At 37.8% G+C, this 22,080-nt stretch overlaps 1 protein-coding gene across 2 annotated transcripts in view; it reads left to right on the top strand.

Moving 5' to 3' along the window:
* Positions 1 to 1,451, top strand: part of LOC123865250 (dynein axonemal heavy chain 7) — a 42,026-nt gene extending 40,575 nt beyond the window's left edge. For both annotated transcript variants that reach the window (XM_045906210.1, XM_045906202.1), the window contains 2 exons: positions 409 to 552; positions 1,240 to 1,451. In XM_045906210.1, the coding sequence (XP_045762166.1) occupies positions 409 to 552; positions 1,240 to 1,446 (351 nt within the window). In that variant the 3' untranslated portion in view covers positions 1,447 to 1,451. The remainder of the gene's footprint in view (positions 1 to 408; positions 553 to 1,239) is intronic.
* The last annotated feature ends 20,629 nt before the right edge of the window (positions 1,452 to 22,080 follow it).

Genomic DNA, 22,080 nt, shown 5'->3' on the forward strand with positions numbered 1-22,080 from the left:
ACAAATTCTCTAAATATGAGAATGAAAGAAAGAAAGATTTTTTTTTTGTGAATGATGTGTATCTATTGAACTATGATGTATCGGAATTATCTGGTGAGAGAATGTATATTCAGACAATAGACTACTGCGTTGTCATCGTTTTGGATCAGGTTTAATAACCTGGATACATTTTTTACAAGTTTAGTCACGAAAATCGTACCTATGTGGTTCGATTCTGGGTCTGTTCTCTCTCGAGTCGTATTGGATAGCCCTCTCATCGGACCAGATAGTATAGAAATAGTACACATATTTGTGCACTAAAATCTCCTGCATAGTTCGCTGGTCTCAGTTGACATTGATTGCCGTGTCCGGGTCATTGAGAACATTATACAATAGACGGATTATATGAGAGTTTACTGGTGGAATTAGGTTCAACGCTCGTTCACGCTGGAGACACCGCCAGAGGAGGGCGTGTACATCCACGGCTTGTTCATGGAGGGCGCGCGCTGGAACATGGAGGACTACTGCGTCGACGAATCCTTCCCTAAAGTGCTCTACGATGACTTCCCGCCGGTTAGTGAATTTTTACCTCAGAGTACATCTTTAGTAGATGCCAAAAATAATACCTAATAAATGAGAACAATAACTATTGTTCCCAAAGCCATCACTTCTTTGCAACAGCTGAGCGGTTGGTTTTTCCAACTTAGGCTACCATTAGAGGCTTTAGGTTGCTCGGGCGTTAAAATGAAATGCTCAAAATAAGCATGATAACAGGTAAAGAAGCTTGATATTTTTAGACGCTATTACTGCTAGAGAGGCTAGACGTTCAGATGATGGAAGTCAATGTGGCCCCAGTTTTACAGTTCTGAGATATTTTATAACTTTACTTACCAAAACAACGCAAAATCTGATTTTTTAACAAACTCCCGTATATATTTGTACACTTTTCGGCATCTTGGACTTCTGATTCCAAATAAAATTTTCATTTTTTTTACGGGATGGAGAATATACATAAAGTTTATGATTTATGAGAGTAGAATTGAATGTGAAATTCAATGACTCTGAATGACGGTGCAGAATTTTAATTACTGTGGAAAGATATTGTAATTGTGGTATTTACTATCTGTTAGTTTGCCTTCTAGGCTATTTAAAAGCTTTTATTATGTATTTGTGATCATGACTAACAAAAGGTTTTACAAAATACCAGCCGAGCGAAATACCGCGTGCCTAATAATATATAGAGCGTGTACCTACACGTAGGTGTGGCTGATACCATTAAAGCGGGAAGACATCCCGACGGACGTGTTCTACAACTGCCCGCTGTACAAGACTGGTGACCGGCGCGGCGTGCTGTCCACCACCGGCCACTCCACCAACTACATCCTGTTCATGCGCCTGCCCACCGCGCAACCGCCCGACCACTGGATCATGCGCGGGGTGGCACTGTTGACACAACTTCCCTTCTAAGGTGGCTTATTAAATAAATAAATAAATCTTTATTATCTGAACAGAACATTATTTACAGACTTTGGTGTGAGGCCCTGCCTCCTGATGAAGTGAAAACTGTGTTTCAGGAGGCAGTGTCTTCCCATAATATAGTGTACAGCACAATATAATATAACCACTTATAATAATTAAATTAAATTAAATTATTGAGGTAGATATTGCTAACCTATGTAGTTTTCCTCACTTCCAATGACTGTAACAATGTAGAGCTCAAGCAGGTGGGTGTGCCCAATTAATTTCCATGACATATGGGTGACAAATGTTGAGTCCTCTTCAACAAGGGTCACTCCTCCAACTTGATATATTCCATTCATGAACCTGCCCACCGCGCAGCCGCCCGACCACTGGAACGTGCGTAAAGTGGTGCTGTTGACGCAGCTGCCCTTCTGAAACAAAGGTTCAAGGAGAAGACTATACATATATAGCTTTTTAGACAGATATTATGCTAACCAATGTAGTTTTCCTGTCCATGGCTCTGTCAACCTAGAGCTCAAGCAGATGGAGGTGACGAACTAATTTTGATGACATACGGATAATTGACAGAGTATTCTATGCATCATGGACCATTCCATGTTTTGTCGACCAAGTGGGTAGTTTGCCAACATTACGACTTTATAATAGGTACAGCTTAAAGAAATTACTTTAAATTCCAAAAACAAAACTCTAAAACCTAGAAAATAGCACACCAGGGAATAGCATGTATTGCGTTATCCAGCTTTGCATTTATTTTGAATGCGATGAGAGATTTAAGTATTTGCTTCGAACATTAAACGCTTGCGGAATATACAATGAGGTGAAATAAAATTATTAGTAGGTAGGTATATAAGCACTTTTTACTTGACTACATTAAAGCTCCCACATATTATATAGCTGAAACCTAGTTTCAGGTCATATTTTATTTACTTTTAAATAGCTAAGTAGGTCAATAATAGTTTTTTTACCTCACTACCTCAAAAAAGGCGCCTTTGCTGTCGAAAACCAGTGCGCAAAAGTCGTTTTTGCTCACTCTGTGAGAAAAAGTGCTGCCTCAAGAAAAGTTCAACACTTTTCTCCAGTGAGGTGAGGTTTGAACTAGTGAGGTGAAAAGTTGTACTTAAGTATCACATGATAGCACAGTTTTCGTTTCTTGTGCCTTTGAATCCCTCTCTATACTCAGGATTCTAAGTTAGAATCTATTATAGAATCTTAGACTATTATAGAATCCTTCGCTCGCTCCGGGTTCAAACTAGGCACTCACAACAAAAATGAACTTTGCTATCTTCTTGAACGAATAAGTATTATTACGTTAGCTAATAAAACGAATGTCTGTTTATTTGTTCATCAGTTCTCTAATACTTATTATCATATTCCACATTAGATTTAAAAACAAGGAAAGTAAATATAACTAAGCAGCAAATATTGCAGAAAATTATCTCGTGTTTATTACAACCGGTCATCATCATTAAATCCTATGGGGCACTTATCTGGTCCAATCCGATTTATCGGGCGCCTTATGCTTCAATTTACCCCAGGTGAGGCTGATCTTTGTCCTAATATAAAATAAGTACGCGCCGCGCCGCCAAGTTTGGTTTGCCCGTTCACGTTTTCTTTGGCTTTGCTGGTTTCAATCCAACGAAGCCTGCCTGTGTAAGTATAAGTTGGGTTCTCTATGCAAAGGAAGTCCAGCCTAGTTCCATTATTGGTACCAGTTCTATTGGTCTGCGATTATCACAGTGACTGACAGTACAATACAAAACAACTGTGAGCCAATGGCCGTAATTTTTATCATCTAAACTACAGTAGGTACTATAGGATTACCCTTAATAATAATTAAATAGTAAGAAAATATCTCGAAATAAAACAAAAAATACTTCTACGATATTACGTCGCCTACTAATTACGTTTTGTGCTCCGGGTCGAGTTAATTAACATGAATTTTGTTTTGTCTTTGTTATAGCAGCTTCCTTTCCTTGAGAACAAAGGACGCCTCAACAATAACGGCTTTCCTTCTAGCAGGTAATGAAGAAGCCTTGACTTATAATATAATTATATTATACATTTGTATTTTATTTTATTACGTCAAATTATTCCCACAAAATTATGTAATGTACCTATAATATACATCTTTGCTATTTAACTTTATGCTTAATGTTATATAAACATAACAAATACCAATTAAGTATTTAAACTTATATTGAGCATGTATCCGTATTTCTCATTTGAATCCTTCGTTTTAATATTTTCTTTGTTCTCATCGTAAGTTAAATAGATTTAAGTTTTTAAGTTATTATTAATAAAAAACTGATGTTAAATTAAGTTGCGTTTTAATAATTCTGTGTCAAAAACTAATTTTTATTTAAATTTACCTTATTTATTTAGGTAACTTCATTTCTATGTATACAGGGAAATAATGATATCCTCAATAAAAACACCTTTTTAAAAACAGCTTTAATAATTAATATAAGCCAGGTACAAAACGAATATGTCAAGACAATTCCGGTGGAATCATGATGGGTACCTTCTTGAGGAAATCCTTGAGAACCTGAACTTTACGTACGAGTAGGCTTATAGCAGGTACTTGTCAAAACAATTAATCCAACGAGCCATAACTCAACGGAGTTATGTTGAAAAGTTGAGAAAATTATATGGCCATCTCTCAGCTCCATCATGAGCCCACCCACATGGTACGACTATTATATTTTTGCAATGTGATGTGATGACAAAGTTACATAGTAGTGTTCCAAATTTCAGCACAATCAGTGGAAGGAGACTGTTTTAAAATTCAGTTGCAGGATTTGATTACGCATAACACGACAAATATAAAATAAAAGCTTTAATAAAAGCTAAAATATTATGTAAAATCATCTCTATCTCTAGCTTCAATTACAAGTGGGTACCTACTCCGTTTTAGTCAGTTTCGAAAGCTATGTAGGCTAATAGTCGAGGAAGATGTCGCAAGCGCTCAGAGTATGGGGTCAATGTCATGGTGAGAGTGGGGAGCGTTATTTCGCTATAGGGATCCATAAATTGGTAGTCTGGTGAATATGACGCGCGCGGTGACTCGGAATTAAAGCATATTACACTGCCCTGTCATTTAACATGAAAAAGCTCGCATCCCAGATACGGCATGTATTAAATAAGCGAGTAGTGGGCAGATGCAGGGGCGGGGACGGGTGGCATAGTACGGGAGGCACTCGGTCTGGCGCGGCGTCACCCCGGTAACGCGAGATATTGATCTGCGCGCTCTCCCGCGCAGCATCCCGCGCCCCGCCGCCCGCTCCCCGCCGCCCGCGCCCGCTCCGCGCGCCCTTGATCTGCTCGACCGCCGCCCTCGCAGTACCACCCCATACAAATACTTATTACACTTTGCTCTGCATACTCCACGTAATTCAATGAAGAAATTTCTCTTGTAGCACACATTAATGTTGGAGCTACTTCACCTTTTCAACTTACTAATTAGTTAGATGCTGAGCTGTTTGGAACTAACACTTGTATGGGAACGAGTGTAACGAGGGAAGTCATTTTGTTAGGTCACATAGTAATCTGCCTACTCAATGAATAAAAATATTTGATCGTACCATTTTTAAAGAAATTTATGTTAAGTTGCTGTTTTTAATCCTAATATCAGTAAATAGAAGAGAAAAAAAACTAACTCTCAAAACTACCTACCTACTAAAATACCAATAAGTTGATTCTTAAAACGTAATTTAAGTTAACAGAAAAAGAAAACACACTGTAGCTTTGTAAAAAACAGCATTTGTTTGTGCTCCGCTCAAACGGGATATCGAGTTGGGTGGGAATCACCCCATCGATGCCTCACTATCTACAGTTGACACTTAGTCCAATATTCACATCGTGACGAGACACGCTATTATCGCCCGAGGGCCGTTATATTCCATTGAACAAAGCTACAGGGGAAATAATTAAGCCGGCTACCCACTCGTACCTGCGAGTTGTGGCTGTGATCGGTATGGGTATTAATTGCTACACCTGCGTGCACACGCCGAGAAAGGCTTAATGAATGTTCTGTGGCTGACTATTTTTATACAGATTCAACATGAAAAGTTGGAACAATGTAATTACAATTTATTTAATTACCAATTTCTTAACATTTACCTAGATATTTATTAACAAGCTAAATGTATTCGCTTATCATTGTAATGTTTAACTAGATGAAGTCCGTCTAAGTTTCAGTTTTTGGAAATCCTGTGGGATCTTTTTGATTTTCCGGGATAAAAAGCAGCCGTTGCCGTCCCTGAGATGCAAGCTACTTCTGTATCAAATAGACGATGCTCGTGACTTTTTCGTTGTGGATTTTTATATAGACTAGAGGCTTTCGGTTTTAAAAATAGATAGGATTTAGGTTTTTAAAATAGATGGGATTTAGGTTTTTTGAATCCCGTGAAAACGCGTTGATTTTTCGGGTCAAAAAATAGCCAATACCCTTCCCTGGGATATAAGTTATCTCTACACCTACTAAAATTCGTCAAAATTGGTTAAACGGATGAGCCGTAAAAAGCATGGATATGGAACATGATATGATTTTCCAGTAGGAGCAATTCCTGTCTTTCATCATATAATCATACTCAGTATAAAAAGTAAGTACATCGAGAGAAGCATAATATATTTACGAATAGAATGTTTAGTGACCTGCGTAAATTCACCATCATTGAAAATTCGCATGAATATGCTCCCAATATTTTTAAATTACCTATGACACATCTATTGAATTTACGTCGCATTCGGCGTAGCGCTGCGCGCTGTACTTTTGTCGTGCATTGCGTCTATGTATTTTGCATAGTCAGCGAAACAATATATAAACGCGTCATCCGACCGAAAGTTCTACGCGCGTAGCTGTCGTCTACGCCGTGTTCGGACGTGTAGCGCGCTGAAAAATACGCTGCATAAAATTTCATCGCGTATTTTTTAGCGCGTTTTTCTCTAAACGGAGTGTCATGACTCATTAACTCATGCTAACCGAACAAGACTGAAAATTCAGCCTAATTTACTCAGGTATCGAGACTTGGTGATAATACGAGTAACCGGGTTCGATGACTTATAGGTAGTTATCATGCTCTACGAGGCAAGTTCTTTAGTAAGACCACTAAAGTCATTTTTGTTCAACCGCAATTAAATCAATTCATATATTATATAAATTAGTTGTTAATAATAGTATTAAAGTTATTTTTTAACGTAATAATTAGATAATAATGCTACTACGATGGGATTTGCACTTGGTATGTCCAGAGAATAAAAATTTCAAACAAAATAAAGATTTTAAAAACCAGGCCACGCAGCACAGCTGACTCCACAACATAATACATTATCATCACACGAATAGCCTCTCTTAATAATATACCGTATGAAATATAATGTTAGCAATAAGTTTCCCGTGAAGGCGACAAATGCTCGAGAGACAAAGAGAAACTGACATCATTAAAACTATGAGTACCTACCACTCCGTACAACGCATAACGGTGAGATTGTTCTCTTATCTCGATTCTGTTTCGTTATTTGGTAAGATGTTATTGGTGATGGTTTTTCCATGGTTTTTCGATGGTTTTTCCTGCATATAGGTATGGACTTCCTGTAAATTAAGGGTTGTAAGCGTAGGTAAAGTTAGCGATATGTTGGCGGTATAGTTAATTGGATATAACCATTTGTCATTAAAAAAAAATCTACTGCGGGCATTAGGGATATTCTCGCACTGCGAAATTTCACCGTATGATTATATCCGGAAATTTCCCCGACACGACATCTAAAGCCGCATGCACTTATGGCCAAATGTCACTGAATTCTGCTAGAAAATTGCTCGGTGATGCTTGGCAGTGCGAACTTATCCTAGGTGGTAGATATACTTGGCTGAGTTCGAGTGAAACCTACTTCAATTTTTCAAGCCGCGAGCAAACCACTGGAAAAAAGCGAAAAATAAAGTAAACAACGTGCGCTATCTCTCGCTACGAGGATTTAATTAAAATGCAGCACTAACATCCGGCCGTTCGCTCGCGACTCGCCGCGTACTGATGTGTACTACGAGTAGTAAGTAGGTACACTGTTGAACCGTCATAATTAAATTATAAACAGCCATAGCCAAATTATTGCAGTCAGATTTGAGTTAATTTGTATTAGTAATTAATATTTCTTCGTAGGCTGTTCTCATGGATGAATTAATGTGATTATCAAGCTTCAGTAACATTTTTTATTATTTCTGTTGCTATATTCTATTAGCCTTTATAACATATAAATTTTATAAAAATGCAAGTGATTTATATGTAATTACTAGCTTACGCCCGCGACTTCGTTCCCGGGGATATGGGTTTTTAAAAATCCCGTGTCATTGATTTTTCGGGATAAAAAGTAAAATCCAGTACATAATCTATCTTCATCCCAAATTTCAGCCAAATCCAGCCAGTAGTTTTGCGTGAAAGAGTAACAAACATCCATCCATCCATACATACATATACAAACTTTCGCATTTATAATATTAGTTGGATGTCATCTGTGGAATACCTAACAGACATTTATCAATAAAATAAAACACAAACCTTACAAAAATATATATCAATACATATTTCTCTTTGATGTAGGTATCAGACCACCAAAAGCAAAGCCGCCCTCATCAACCCATGTCATTGAGGTATCTACAAATGTATGTATTATCCGAAACAGGTTTGGCTATAATACGTATTCATCATAGCTAACGTGTGAATCATTATTTAATTGAAGGCGCGCAGGGCGGGCGGGGCGGATCGATCGTCTCGCGTCGTCATGGCAACGCTCTCCCCGCTCCACCACCCGATTCATTTGTAATCATTTGTTTCACAGCCTTCGAATAATGGCCTCGTCAAATCAAGAGAATATGATAAATCATCTCAGACGTGAAACAGGCACCTGTACAAAACAAAATCGGCCAAAATATGGTCGGTACTATCTACAGTTGTACGTACCATCTACGTACGAGTGCGGAATGTAGAAATTTTACTCAATGCATAATCATAATAATAGTTTAATTTTAATCAGTGCATAGCTCTCCTTAAGTACTAACTATTTAGAGTTCCTACGGGATCCGGGAAGAAGTCGCGGGCATCATCTATTTGGTACAAAGACAGCTTGCATCTTGAAGACACATATAGACTACTTTTTGCTTACAAAATCAACGAGATTCTTAAAAACCGAAACTTACGTGGATGAAGGCGCGGGCCTAATCTAGTAGTCCATTTTGCCTAAGAGGCTTTGTTCCTCAAGTTGATGAAAATGAACTCACTACACAAGGAATCACGTGTAGAATGTATACAGAATGTCTGAAGCAACCACGTACCACGCAAATACTTCAGTACGTACCTAATGCTGGCTCCTTTATCGATAATGAAGCTTGTCGACATTTTTAAGTCAGTGGTGAACACTGTAGTATAAGTAGATGGTTTTGTGTTGGACTCCCAGTAAAGACAATTAAGGAATCCATAATTTATAAATTGTCTGTGGTCTGATCGGGTCGTGGTTAGTTATTACACTACCGTGGTAGTACAAGCAAAGCTGTGCTGTCAAATAATAAGCTTTCCGGTACGATTGATGCTGCGTTGAAACTTGAAATTGATAACAGAAGCATCTGTTATCTCTGCCGGGAATCAAACCTGGGACCTCACACTTATAAGACCAGAGCTCCAGGGAGGTCGTCTAAAACTCGCGAGCAAAAACTAGTCATTGACTAAAAAAACTTGTCTTAAAATACAGATTTTACTTTTTAAAATTTTCAAATACCTTTTTTCAAAAAACAGCGACCCTTTTAAAAAATCTTTGTAAGAAATGGAAATTTCTAGAGCATTACAGTGTAGCATCGCCTGCATGTACCTAACGTCATTTATATTTCCATATGCAAGACTCTAACACTAGATCCTTTGTGTGCTCGACTCTCGAGCAAGACGGTTAGGTACATTTGGTACTAGGTAGGTAGGTATACGAGGCAGTTACGTGAAATAATTTTCTTCGGGCATTTTACTGGTAGAAAATGAATGTCATCTTTCGTGGTTGTATAAAGACTGTATAAGACTGTATAAGTACCAAGTTATGGATAGCTAAACTTCACAAGTACCTAAACGTGTCGTACGTATTGGTTCTTGTGAAGTTGAGTTTTTACTTTATATAATAAACTAGCTGATGCCCGCGACTTCGCCCGCGTGGATTTAGGTTTTTCGAAATCCCGTGGGAACTCTTTGATTTTCCGGGACAAAAAGTAGCCTATGTGTTAATCCAGGGTATTATCTATTTCCATTCCAAATTTCAGCCAAATCCGTCTAGTAGTTTTTGCGTGAAGGAGTAACAAACATACACACACACACACATACAAACTTTCGCCTTTATAATATTAGTGTGATAAATTATTTGATGATTCAAAAGCAATTCTAGAAGTTCACTTGAATAAAAATGTTTCTATTCTATATCAAATGTTACATGCATAATGAAGTGAAAACTTCTTTAGATGCGTTGGGCGATTTCGGGATGGGTAAAAATCAAGTTCTCGTCACCAAAATGCTAATGTTGATTTTCGAACACGCAATAATGCCTATTTAAAATGAAATAAGGATAAAAACATCTTGAAGATGTTATGTCGTAATAAGATAGAGCTATGAACCTAGGTAAATTTTATTAGTTGCGTAAAAAATGTAAGAGCTCTCTCAACAACTCTCGACGATATCTAATTAACGTTCACATCCAACAAAGAAAGTAAAAAAATATAAAAAAAATCCCATAAACAGAGTTGACAGACTGCGGAGGCGAGACTGGCAAAGTGTTGAGTTTTCTCAAATAATTTTAATAGAAGTCCTTTCGGCCGCGCGCGGGCGGTGGGTGTCGGATCACCGCCCGGCCGGGGAGGCTGCTAAACAGCGATGTTAATATTCCACTAGATGCGGCGCTTCATAGTAACAGCATGTTCCAATGAACATCGCTGTCCGCACGTAATCCGCTTTAAGTCTCTATGACGCAGGTCGTTTCTACGAACCTAGATAAGTTAGAACAGATTATATTAGGTATTAAAGCGAAATATATACCTACTCAATTAAGATAACGTGAATAATAATTAAGAATTATCGCACAAGTTAAATTTTTCCAACCAGACTGCGTCTAAAGCGGATTTCGTTGTAACATGTAAATGTGAAGCGGCCCATCTAATGGAACATTTATATCGCTGGTGTCGGATCACCACCCGGCGGGGAGGCTGCAAAATGAGATTTCCTTTGAGCGCGGCAAGCGGTGACCGCCACCAGCTTCTCTCGAATCGTGTCCCTCATATATCATGCGACGCACTCTTGTACATAATATATGAACCATTCGTTATGAGTGTTATGCAATACCTATAGCTACAGATATAGCAGTCTGTGATTTCAGAATAACTATTTCTATTGAATTTCTAATTAAGTCATATGTAAAACTTAGTAGATTTATTTATTTAATATGCTTCAGAGTCGTCAGTTTACCTATTTGCCATGAGACTATTGCTATTATTTTGGTGGGTCAATTTGTAACGTTGCCATTTGGCACTTAAAATATAGATACTTAACTTATTATAAATACAAAAGTGTATCTGTATGTCTGTTTACTAGCTTTCAACGCCCCCATTCATTTAGCCGATTTTGACGAAATTTAGTACAGTGACAACTTACATCCTAGGAGATGGGCATAGCCTACTTTATGACCTGGAAAATCAAAGAATTTCCACATGATTTTCTCGATAGCAAAGCCTTTCTGTTAGCAGCAAACATTATATTATGTACAGGTACTACATGATATAGTAAATTGGTTCAACAATAAACACAAACGCTGTGCTCCCGCGAGCCCGGGCGCTCTTTATCGTCAAGCCCCGGCCAAGTCCAGCCTTACGCAAAGCCTCATTGATCCCCAGTCCCCACCCGTTCCCCACTCCACGTTGTCGAGCCATTAGGGGTTTCTTCCACTATTAAGACTGCTATTTTGGAACTTGGTGCAATTTGCGTCATTATAGTTACCTATATTGAAAGCTTGTATTAGTCTTAGATTGAAAGCAGATTTTTTGGTACCCTATGTCGTGAAGATAAAGTGTTTTGTTTTCTTACTATAGGCAACTCAGTAAAAAAGCTATTTAGTGTGTATAAGGCGCTACTATATGATCCACTCAGGGCATGATTCATTTTATATTTCTTTATTTTATTGGAACATCAAACAGCTGACAATTATTATTGAGATAAAGTAAACTTAGTAGTTTACCATTAAAACCCAACATGAACCAAAAAAATTGAATTCTGTGTAACAGTTGTAGATCCACTTATTGGAGATACAATAAATCTAAGTGAGCTAGAGAAACTTATTAAATTACGGGTAATTTAGTTCTCATTTATCATATTAAATCGTATGACGGGCAATATGAGATGTGTCGTTCTATTTTTCGTTTTAATATGCTAAAACATGAAAGAAAAAGTGAGTAGAATGATTTCGGTAGGTGCGTCTGAGGTTACCACGATATAATGGTCGTTCGTAGTGTGCGGAGACCCTTAGGATCTGTATCAGTAGGGATCCCACTCAATCACGCCGGACGTCCGTCAACTTTTGTATGCGGCCGCCGTTCGCCGCAGGCTGTTTGATATCACTCATGGAGCCTCCCAGCGCCCCGGGCGGATAGTTGCTAATTTTGAAACATAACAAATGTATGATGTTTTGGTGAGTAACTCTGCTGGTATTAAAATATATATGTTGGGGATGATTTGATGTTATTTTATAACATTTTATTTCGGGGTCACCGCTTGTCTGTAGTCTAGTTTGGTGGGATGCTTAGCCTTCACGATACATAGTATAAAAATTAGTGCCGCTTAGTGATTTAGCGTTCTTGTGTGGAAGGAAGAAAGGTAAGAGTAACTTCCAAGTAAAACCGTTTCATTTCAAAATGTATCATCATTTACTGTGAGCTCGCAGTGTAGGACTATTTTGTCATCGAATAAAAAAACAAAAAACGTACAAATTAACTGATAGGATTGATGATACATTTTAGTTTTATTATTGTCTTAGGTATAGCGGATTCTAATTTCCTATAAAGAACTCTTAAATGAATATTTTTAACAATATCTGAAATCCAAAGTAGTATCCATAAAATACGTATAAAGTCCATACCAAGTTTCAGGACCCCACATATAGGTACGTTCGGTGTAGAGTTGTTTGAAAAGTTGTTTTCCCTGGCGAAGGCTTAACAAGTGGTGTTAGAGTTACACCTAACAAGTGGAGTTTCTGCTCGAGGCAAGGACCAATGTGCACGTTTCATATTGGCTTCCTGCTACGTGCCACCTGACACCCGCCCTTTTGTTAACTTTCCAGCAATACTAACTAGCTACTGCTTTACAATGTTGCAAGTAGGAAATGCAATATGTTACTTGAACATAAAACGTAAAACATGAAAATTGGCTTACAGGAGGCTTCAGCCGTGGCTAGTTATCATCCTACCAGCAAAAGCTGTGCTGCCAAGTTAAAGTCACATATCCCCTCCAAGTCTGCCCACTTCCACCTTAGACTGCATCAACACTTACCACCAGGTGAGATCGCATTCATAGGCCAACTTGAAAAAATAAAAGCCATCAAAAATTATCTGAGGTCATAATTTTCGATGCCTTAGGGCTAAGCAAAATTAAGCAATAAGACGTTCCACTGGTTTCGTAAAAATTCTTCGTAAGAAAAAATTTACGAAATTCACTCCAGCTGCGCTCGTTCTCGTAATTTTATACAAATAATGTTACAGCTAAGCTTAACTTAATATTTTACAGGATAATTCTATTGGAAACCCAAAAAAACGCACTCTACCGTTTTATTTGTGGTTCAATAGACATCCAATATTTTACTTATATGTATCTCAGGAAAATACTTGTTGCCAGAAGCTAGTTAAAAAGGGATGCCAACAATTCAAAGTATTAAAGATAAGTGGATATTTATTTTATTTTATTTTCATGAATGGGTAATTGTATCTTTGATTTGATTTAATTTTTGTTTCTACCCAAAATACATTTAACAGGACTGCAGATTTAATTTAATTTTTTTTATTCCATTACAAGTTAACCCTTGACTGCGATCTTAAGTGATGACGCAGTTTACGATGAAAGCGGGCTAACTTGGAAGTGGTAATATGATACCCCACTTGATAATAGTTATCTTACTTTGAAAATTTAAACGCATTTTAATTTTTTTTAATGATGTAACCACAAATTCATGGTTTTCAGATTAATTCCTTTACTTGTGCTATAAAGACCTACCTACCTGCCAAATTTCATTATTCCAGGTCAACGGGAAGTCCCCTTTAGGTTTTCTTGACAGACACGACGGAAGGACGGACAGACAGACAGACATACAGACACACAGACAGACAACAAAGTGATCCTATAAGGGTTCCGTTTTTCCTTCTGAGGCACGGAACCCTAAAAATTACAAAAATAACAGCGAACCCAAAACCCACCCAGCTCACTCGGGTATGCTAATGTGATACGATGCTACTTTCCATTTCAGAGCTGATATTTACTAAGTTCGGCAATAAAAGCTCATGAATAGGGAAGATACGTCGAGCATGAGGCGAGATACATGCCTTTGTGCCGCTACGCCCGCGAGCTGCGCCTCCGGCACTTCGCTCATGTTTAGGCATAATTGTGCCACTTGCCAATATTTGTGCCGGCTCCAATATCGCCAGCAAGGGTTGCAAATTAAACGCACTTTCAACAAAAAATATGACATTGCACCAAAATCCCGGGTCCCGGGTCGGGTCAAATAGTTTTTGGCTTTTTAACTGACTTCATAAAAAGGAGGTTATATCAAGTATTCGACCCATATGGGTATACTATGTGTGCATAGCCGTGATTATCTCAAAGACTAATGAACCGATTTTGAAAATTTTTCACCATCGTAATTAAAATACTTTCAGAAAGGTTTTAATATGTAATACACTCTGTACGAAGTAATACAGATAAATATACACTTCCGTAGCTAATGTTTTTTTCACGTACGATGACAAGGAGTGATCGTTTTACTCTAGAAAAAGAAAAAGGTTCCAACGGAATTTTCAAGAATTTTAGGTAATTCCATACGAACCAAGGTGTTTAGTAGAAGGTGTGTAAAGCAGTTTGTTTAATAATAATAATTAATCAATTATGTGTAATGACTAAAAATGATGCTCGCAGTGTCCCAACGGTACTGGCCATGATTTATCGGTGTGGGTAGTGGCGCGATGAGCGGGTGGCGCGGCGGTTGGCGTTTGTCGTCGTCGTTCGCGGCTGGACGCACTCATCATGATAATTGTCACGCACCACTGAAGACTAGACTAACTTTGTCACTCGTATCACTTCAATCGGGGTTATCTTGATTCTACATGACATAAAAATCGGTTCGTCTTGATTCATCTAGATAGAATCATTGGATTAAGTTTTCCCTGCGTTTTCCTTTGAGTTGTAGAATGTACGTTTCCATTATCTTACAGGTTTAATCATTTTATCATTTAATTAATCACTATCTTCACAGGTACCTTAATGCTTAAAAACTCTTCACTACTATGAAGTTTGAATCACAGTGGCTTTGGCAGATAACAGGTAACAAAGACCTATAAAATCTTTCGCCAAAGTCTAAAGTCTAATTATTATGTATTTTCTTCAGAATAATATAAAAAATTACGTCATGCATTGCCGGACACTTAGAACTCTGCCATTAGGTTTAATAAATTGTTAAAAGTTTAAGGGTGCCTGGCAGGGGGTTACCACGATACTAAGTGTGTAGCAATGCATGACGTGATTTATACTATTCCTATATGTACTATTCCGAAAAAAAAAAAAAAAAAAACAAACAGACTATACTTTGATGAAAGCTTTTATAGCTCTTTGTTACCTGTTATCTGCCACAGCCACCATGATCCACACTTCATAGTGATCGTCCCTCACTGTGTTGGGGACAATGCGCAGAGAAACTTTCAGCTTTTATAAAATTACGAAGGTCTGGCCCTCCGAGCTTTTTCTCTAATAACTAAGGCTATCCTTGCCAACGATCCCCCGTCGATTTCCTACGTATGATATTATTGTTCTTATCTCTATCTGCCCTGGTTCGTGCATTCTCGGTTCCTAGATCGGTACATTTGTGATAACCAAATTTCAAATTGCTGTGATTGGCAGAATTTACCATGTTCTTGCTGCGACAGTGAGTTTGAGCCACTAGCGGAACAATGTTAGCCGGTCAGAAATGATTGCAATTAGTCAACCTGTTTGACGTCCGTGTTCTGTTTTCGATTACAAAAAAGAAAAAATTGTTGTTGCAATCATCAATTTTAGCAAATAGTGAAAGAGAGTCGGCCAATCAGAGGTCACAACTACCGTCACACTTTCTGTCACACTATGGCAGTAGGCATACCGAGTAATGAAAACAATTTTTCATTCTGTCTAGGTCGAAGTAGGGTTGCCACCTGGCTCTTTTTGATTTACAGGCTACCACCATCAAAAATACGGGGTTTAGATTTGAAGAAATTTGAAATTTTGAAGTATTTGAAGAATATATATATAGGCGGTGTTTCTCTCTGAAATGCATGGAAAGCCTATTTAGATATTTCAGTTTATTTATAAGTTTTGTATTTTTTCTCTGTATGTTGCCGTATCTTGATTGGTGAACTGTGTTTGCAATGTGGTTTTAAATAAAAGATTTATTTATTTAAATAGCTTTTAAAAACTCTTAGTGTTGTAAAGCAAAATGTTATACATTTCATGCATACAATCTTCTCATTTCAACTTAAAATTATATTTAATTTGTAATTCCACCTTCACAGTATCAATACTATGGCCGTGGCCAGGAATCGATTGCGGGAGAGGTTTTATTAGGGCCGGAACTGAATCCTGTCATGAGGAAAAAAACATTCGCTCAACTTTATGGGCTAATTACCTGGTTAGTGGAATTTCGCCTTTCAATTTGACAGTGAGATAAAATACAACAATAAAAAAGCGCGAGCGCAGTGAGCGTAAGTGTTTTTGGTTCAATACAGAAAAAATTAAAATGAAAGGGAAACGAGTGTAGCCATAGCAAGATTTTATTTTTAAAGCTTCCTATCCATACTAATATTACGAATACGACAGTATATCTATTTGCCTATCTATTTGTTACCCTTTCACGGCCCATCTTCTTTACCAAAATTTTGGTACTTACTATTCAGAGGTAACTTGCATCCCAGACATTTTTTTTAGGCGGCTTTTTAGCCCGGAAAATCCCCCACGGAATTTTTAAAAATCTAAATTCATGCAAACGAAATTGCGGGGTTTACACCAAGTAATAGAAATTCAAAGCGCGAGTGAAGTGAGCGCGAAATGTTTGATATATTTCCAAAAAAAAATTGGTAAGCAAATGCAAGAAATAGTGTAAGTATTATTTTAGGCTTAGGTTTTTGACGGCTTCCCAGGCGCAGTCGCCATTTCGAAATTTCTGGTCTGGTGGGAGGCTTCGGTCATGGCTAGTTATATGGTTAGTATGGCCCTAACGGCCAAGAAATTAGACTGCATCATCACTTACCACTAGAAAAGATTAAAGTCACGGGCTAACTTGCATAAAAAAAGGCTTACATCCTCAAACCAAGCCCCGCCGCCTTGGCTACGACCATGATCAATATCGAGTGGGTTTCGGCTACGCATTGCCGCAAAAGGAAAATATTCTTTCTACTGGACATAACGTCAGTGTTTGATTTCGCCAGTCAGCTCCTGCTGAATTTGTAAAAAACCGGCCAAGTGCGAGTCAGACCCACGCACCGAGGGTTCCGTATTCGGGTATTTTTTCCGACATTTTACTCGAGAAATCAAAAACTGTTATGCATTAAAAAAATATGCATAAAAATAAATAAAAATCTGTTTTAGAATGAACAGGTAAAGCCCTTTCATATGATAACCCACTTGATATATGTAGTTATCTTACTTTGAAAATTGAAAATACTAATATTTGTTCATGAACACATGACAGACGGATAGAAGGACAGATGGACAGACGGACAGACGGAAAGACTGATAGACTGACAGACAACGAAGTGATCCTATAAGAGTTCTTTTTTGCTTTTGAGTTACGGAACCCTAAAAATATTTAGTTTTATTTGCCCCGTATTTTATTTTCATAATTACAGGTTTCTGTATCCTGAAATACGGGGTAACCAGTAAAATACGGGGCCTCTGGCAACCCTATTCGGAAAACACTGTCACATTCAAGTTAATGTCAAATATTTTGTTTTCAATTACAGAAAGCTGCATCAATCATTATTACAATATTTTCTTTGTTGTGATTGGCTGAATTTTTGAGTTTCAGCCAATAAACAGACTGTTTGCCAATTAAACGTCATAACAATATAAATGCCAGAAAGTTTAACCAAATAAAACAAACTTAATGAGAACTTAGTGAGAATGCAAACGGCACACAATTTATAATACATATTATGTTAGTCGTATATAATAGATATTATAGTAGTCGTTCACTTTGGTAATAGTCAGATTGTCATCAGTAAAATTGATATTGGTCGATGTATCGTAAATTATTGTTTCGGTGACAAATATTTTTATTATCTATTTATCTTTGAACAGAATGGAATAGAATGAAATGGAATGGAATACAATGATAAATTTTTATTCCTGTAAACTTTTAGGTAAACTTCAAAGTGTTTTTGGATGGTCAGAAAAATTTACCACTGGTTCGGAATGCCGATCCTACGTTTTCTAGGGTTTCGTACCTCAAAATCAAAAACGGAACTCTTATAGGATCACTTTGTTGTCTATCTCTCTGTCTGTTGTGTGTGTCAAGAAAACCTCTAGGGTACTTCCCGTTGACTCAAAACCATGAAATTTGGCAGGTAAGCTAACTGCGTAATTTTGGGTAGTTTTTTTAATCGATAAAGAAAGTTTGCGACATTGGTCAATAAAAAATTTGGATTCCAACTCCTCAATCCTGATGTTGCAGGGGACCTGACTACTAAAGCTAATGGGATTTAAAAAGTGTCGATTATTAATTGATATTGAAGGTATCTATACCAAGTAAACACTTTGTCGTTGACCTCAACCCTGATGCTGTAAGAAATTGCATTCCTAAATCCTGGTGATCCCTCGGGATTTGAAAAGGATCATCCGTTTAAATATTCTTACGTGATACAGAAACAAGTTGCATCCCGGGGACGGGCTATTACGGAGAGGCAACTTTTGTTCTGGGAAATGAAAGGATCGGGATTTTTAAAAACCTAAATCCACGCGAGCGAAGCTGCGGGCATTAGCTAGTTGTAAATATATTTAGAAGCTACTATAAGATAATAGATAAGGTACTTATTTCCTTATATTTTTATTGTATGGCAGCGCGCGGTTTTAAATTATAAATTGCACGTCCTGTCCTTTTCTGTAATACATTTTTTTCTCAATATCTACCGCTTTATCTCATAGCAAGAGTCCGTAAGACATAATACAGTGAAAATAAGCAAAATATACAATTTTTGCAGTTTCCACGTCAGTACCTGTCGAATTTTTCTAACAGTGTAAGCAGCAGAGCTGAGTTTACCATCAAGTGTTGATATGTGGGTGTTCCATAGAAGCTTTGCATCTAACATTATACCGAGAAACACGGGGTTCTCCTTTATTTTCAACATATGATTATTTATCAATGAATTTATGTCATTTAAGGTCCTGGTATTGGGCAGTGTGAATTCAACACACTTAGATTTCTTTGCATTTGGAAGTAAATTGTTAGCAATAAATCAGAGAGTGACCTGTGATATGGCATTACATATAGTATACATTGTCAAAAATTATAATATTAAAGCTGTGCGTATTGCGTGAGGAATAGGTTGCAAGAGAGTTGCAACTCGCAGGGTTTGATGCATGCGCTATTGCCAGCAAACATGAGACATATTTTTATCTACAGGCAACGTCTGAGTAGGTAACGCATACGTCTAACGCAAGTTGAAATGTACCAGTGTATTTAGTTAGACCTATCGACAAGTTTGGAGTTGGGTGCAGTCTAAATGTGGCCCGTGTGTTTAGACTGTCAGTTTCTGTCAGTTTCACGTGTCGTCCCCCGCACTTCACCACCCCGCTTGCACAAATCGAGACAGCACGAAATTTTCAAGATTTCTGGGTGTAATTTCTGGTTTTCGTAGTTCCCACATAATTATAACAATATAAAATATATAACGATAATTTTTTTACTACATAATATTCATTAAATTTTCTAGGTCTGTGGTTTTTCCAAATTTCATTAAATTGCTTCGTTGTCTAGAAAAACGAGCACAAAGTTGGGCCTTTTTTTAAAGAAAAATACAAATCTTTGAGCCCCTGTAATTTTAAAACTACATATTTTTAGAAAAATCTAAAACACCACAGACACAGATATTAGTTTCTAGACTATGTCTGCAAAATTTCATGGACTTTGGTTGCTTAATATTCAAATGAAATGGGAACTACGATTGTATGGAGTAAGTGACGGAGAGAGCTCTGTTAACTGACGGCTCGTACTCAGTGTTTGTAGGTAGGTACAATAGGTCCTTAGGTGTCGTATGTCTGAAGCCCTCGGCACCCGCCTGTCGCCGCTCCGCAGTAAACATCTTTTATGCTCGTAACATGCTCTACAAAAGGTAACGAGATTCTCTCCAAAGCTAAATTAAATGGACTCGCTGCTCGTCTGTCTCGAATTTTTGAATAAACGCTTTTAGAGCGGGAGGATTTAAGCCGATTATTAACAGACGTCGGCTTTGTCTTAGTGAAGGGATGAGATTTTATAAATGAGGAGGACCGGAATGTTTTCAGTGAAAAGATTTTTTATTTCAGCTTTTGCACGAGACCGTTGGTGCATGAACATATTTAAAATTTTCTTTTGAAGATTTTTCTCTCAAAAAAAATATCTCAAGCTTAAAGAGATAAAATGAACACAGTTTAATTTAATATTTTGTTTAGTAAATACAAGTTACAGTTGGTCTGTTTTCGTAGGGGAATGTAGTACCTATACTTATTTCGTAGAGGAATTTCCAATTATGACATTTAATTCATCCAAGCTTTCAGGCCTAGCCCGTGCAGTGATTTTTATTCTCGCGAATTTTATTCGCGTGATTTATTTTCCGCGTAAGGAATTTCACCTGCACTCACTGCGAATGCGGTGAGCGCCATACAACTCCATACTGCACAAAAATCGCGCGAATTTAATACTGCACCGCGTGAAAGTATCAAATCACAATTTTTTTTCCCCGCTCGAATTTTGAATCGCAGTCCGGGCATCTCTAGGTATATGATTGCAAATTTTGCAAAATTGCGAAAAAAAAAATCACGCGTTATTTATTTGCTGTGCGGGCTAACTCTTATAAGTAGCCCACGATTTTTAAAAGACACTGGTTTTCTCATATATGACGCCGGAAAGTTCTAGATGGAACCCTCGAATAAGTGAGCGTATTGTGGAGTTCCCTCAAGCAAGATGGACCGACGATTTAAAGAGGCTGATGGTTAGTGGCTGAATGAAGAAGGCTGAGGGCCAGGAGCCTTTCCCAATGAGCGCCACGCTCATTGGGAAAGGCTTATGTTCAGCAGTGCAACGTCTTAGTCAATGGTAAAACCTCCATCTTGAGAAATGACCTACATAAGCTTAAGCTGTATAAGTCGCTACCTATTGTGTTTCTCATACAATTTAAGGATTTATCCATGCAATTTTTCAATTGTTTCCCTACATCGAGACTGGGAGTTGCTCTTATTACGCTGGGGTTTTACATAAACGGCGTGTAATATATTCCTAAGTTTTATTCTCTTCCATGTATATTAGATCCTCAGTGTCGCTATAGCGACGAGCTCGACCGGGCTCGTGCCTGGAAGCCAGCGCGCTCCACTAATTCACCTGTCTCCCACGCACACCGGCGCACTTGCCGCCCACGCCAAGCGCCGCGCCACCCGCTCCTCGCACACACCTAAATTACACGCTACTATGCACCTAGTCTAGGGATGGATCATTTCACAGATAGCATGTGAAAAATAATTTTAAAAGCCTTTTCATATGAAACACTTGCTACCGTACTCAAAGTAGCCAGTGAAAAATCACGAACTTTGTAAATTGTTATATTTATTCCCGCTTTATCTTTTAAATTTGGCACGCGCACCGACATCGACCCGAGCTAAAGAGCATGCGAACAAGAACACTCGTATCGCTGCGAAAGGCAAAAACATCTAGTTCAATTAATGTTTTCGAAGTTTCACGAAAAGTGATTTTTCGAACTTACTAATCATAATTGCAAAAATTCACTTACCGTGAAAAACAACCTTCGCAAAGTAGCGCTATAGATCTTGATTGATGATACATAAATTATTGAACAAACGATTGTAAGTGCAAAAATTGATAAATGAATTTCCCCAAAAAATCGCTATGAAATCACTGTGAAGAAAAAAAAAGCGTGGATTTGACCTGCAATTCGCTCCAGCAATGCGCGGGACTTCAGTTGCTTTTATACGTGGCATAATATTGTATATCAAATCTTTGAAAAGAGCAACCGTCGAGTTTCTTGCTGGTTCTTCTCGGTAGGAAAGGCATTCCGAACCAGTGGTAGATGCTTTTGACGATTCAAAAGAACTTGTAAAAGTCTAATTGAATAAAAATATTTTG

This window comes from Maniola jurtina, chromosome 1, assembly GCF_905333055.1.
Source record: "Maniola jurtina chromosome 1, ilManJurt1.1, whole genome shotgun sequence".
NCBI lineage: Eukaryota > Metazoa > Arthropoda > Insecta > Lepidoptera > Nymphalidae > Maniola > Maniola jurtina.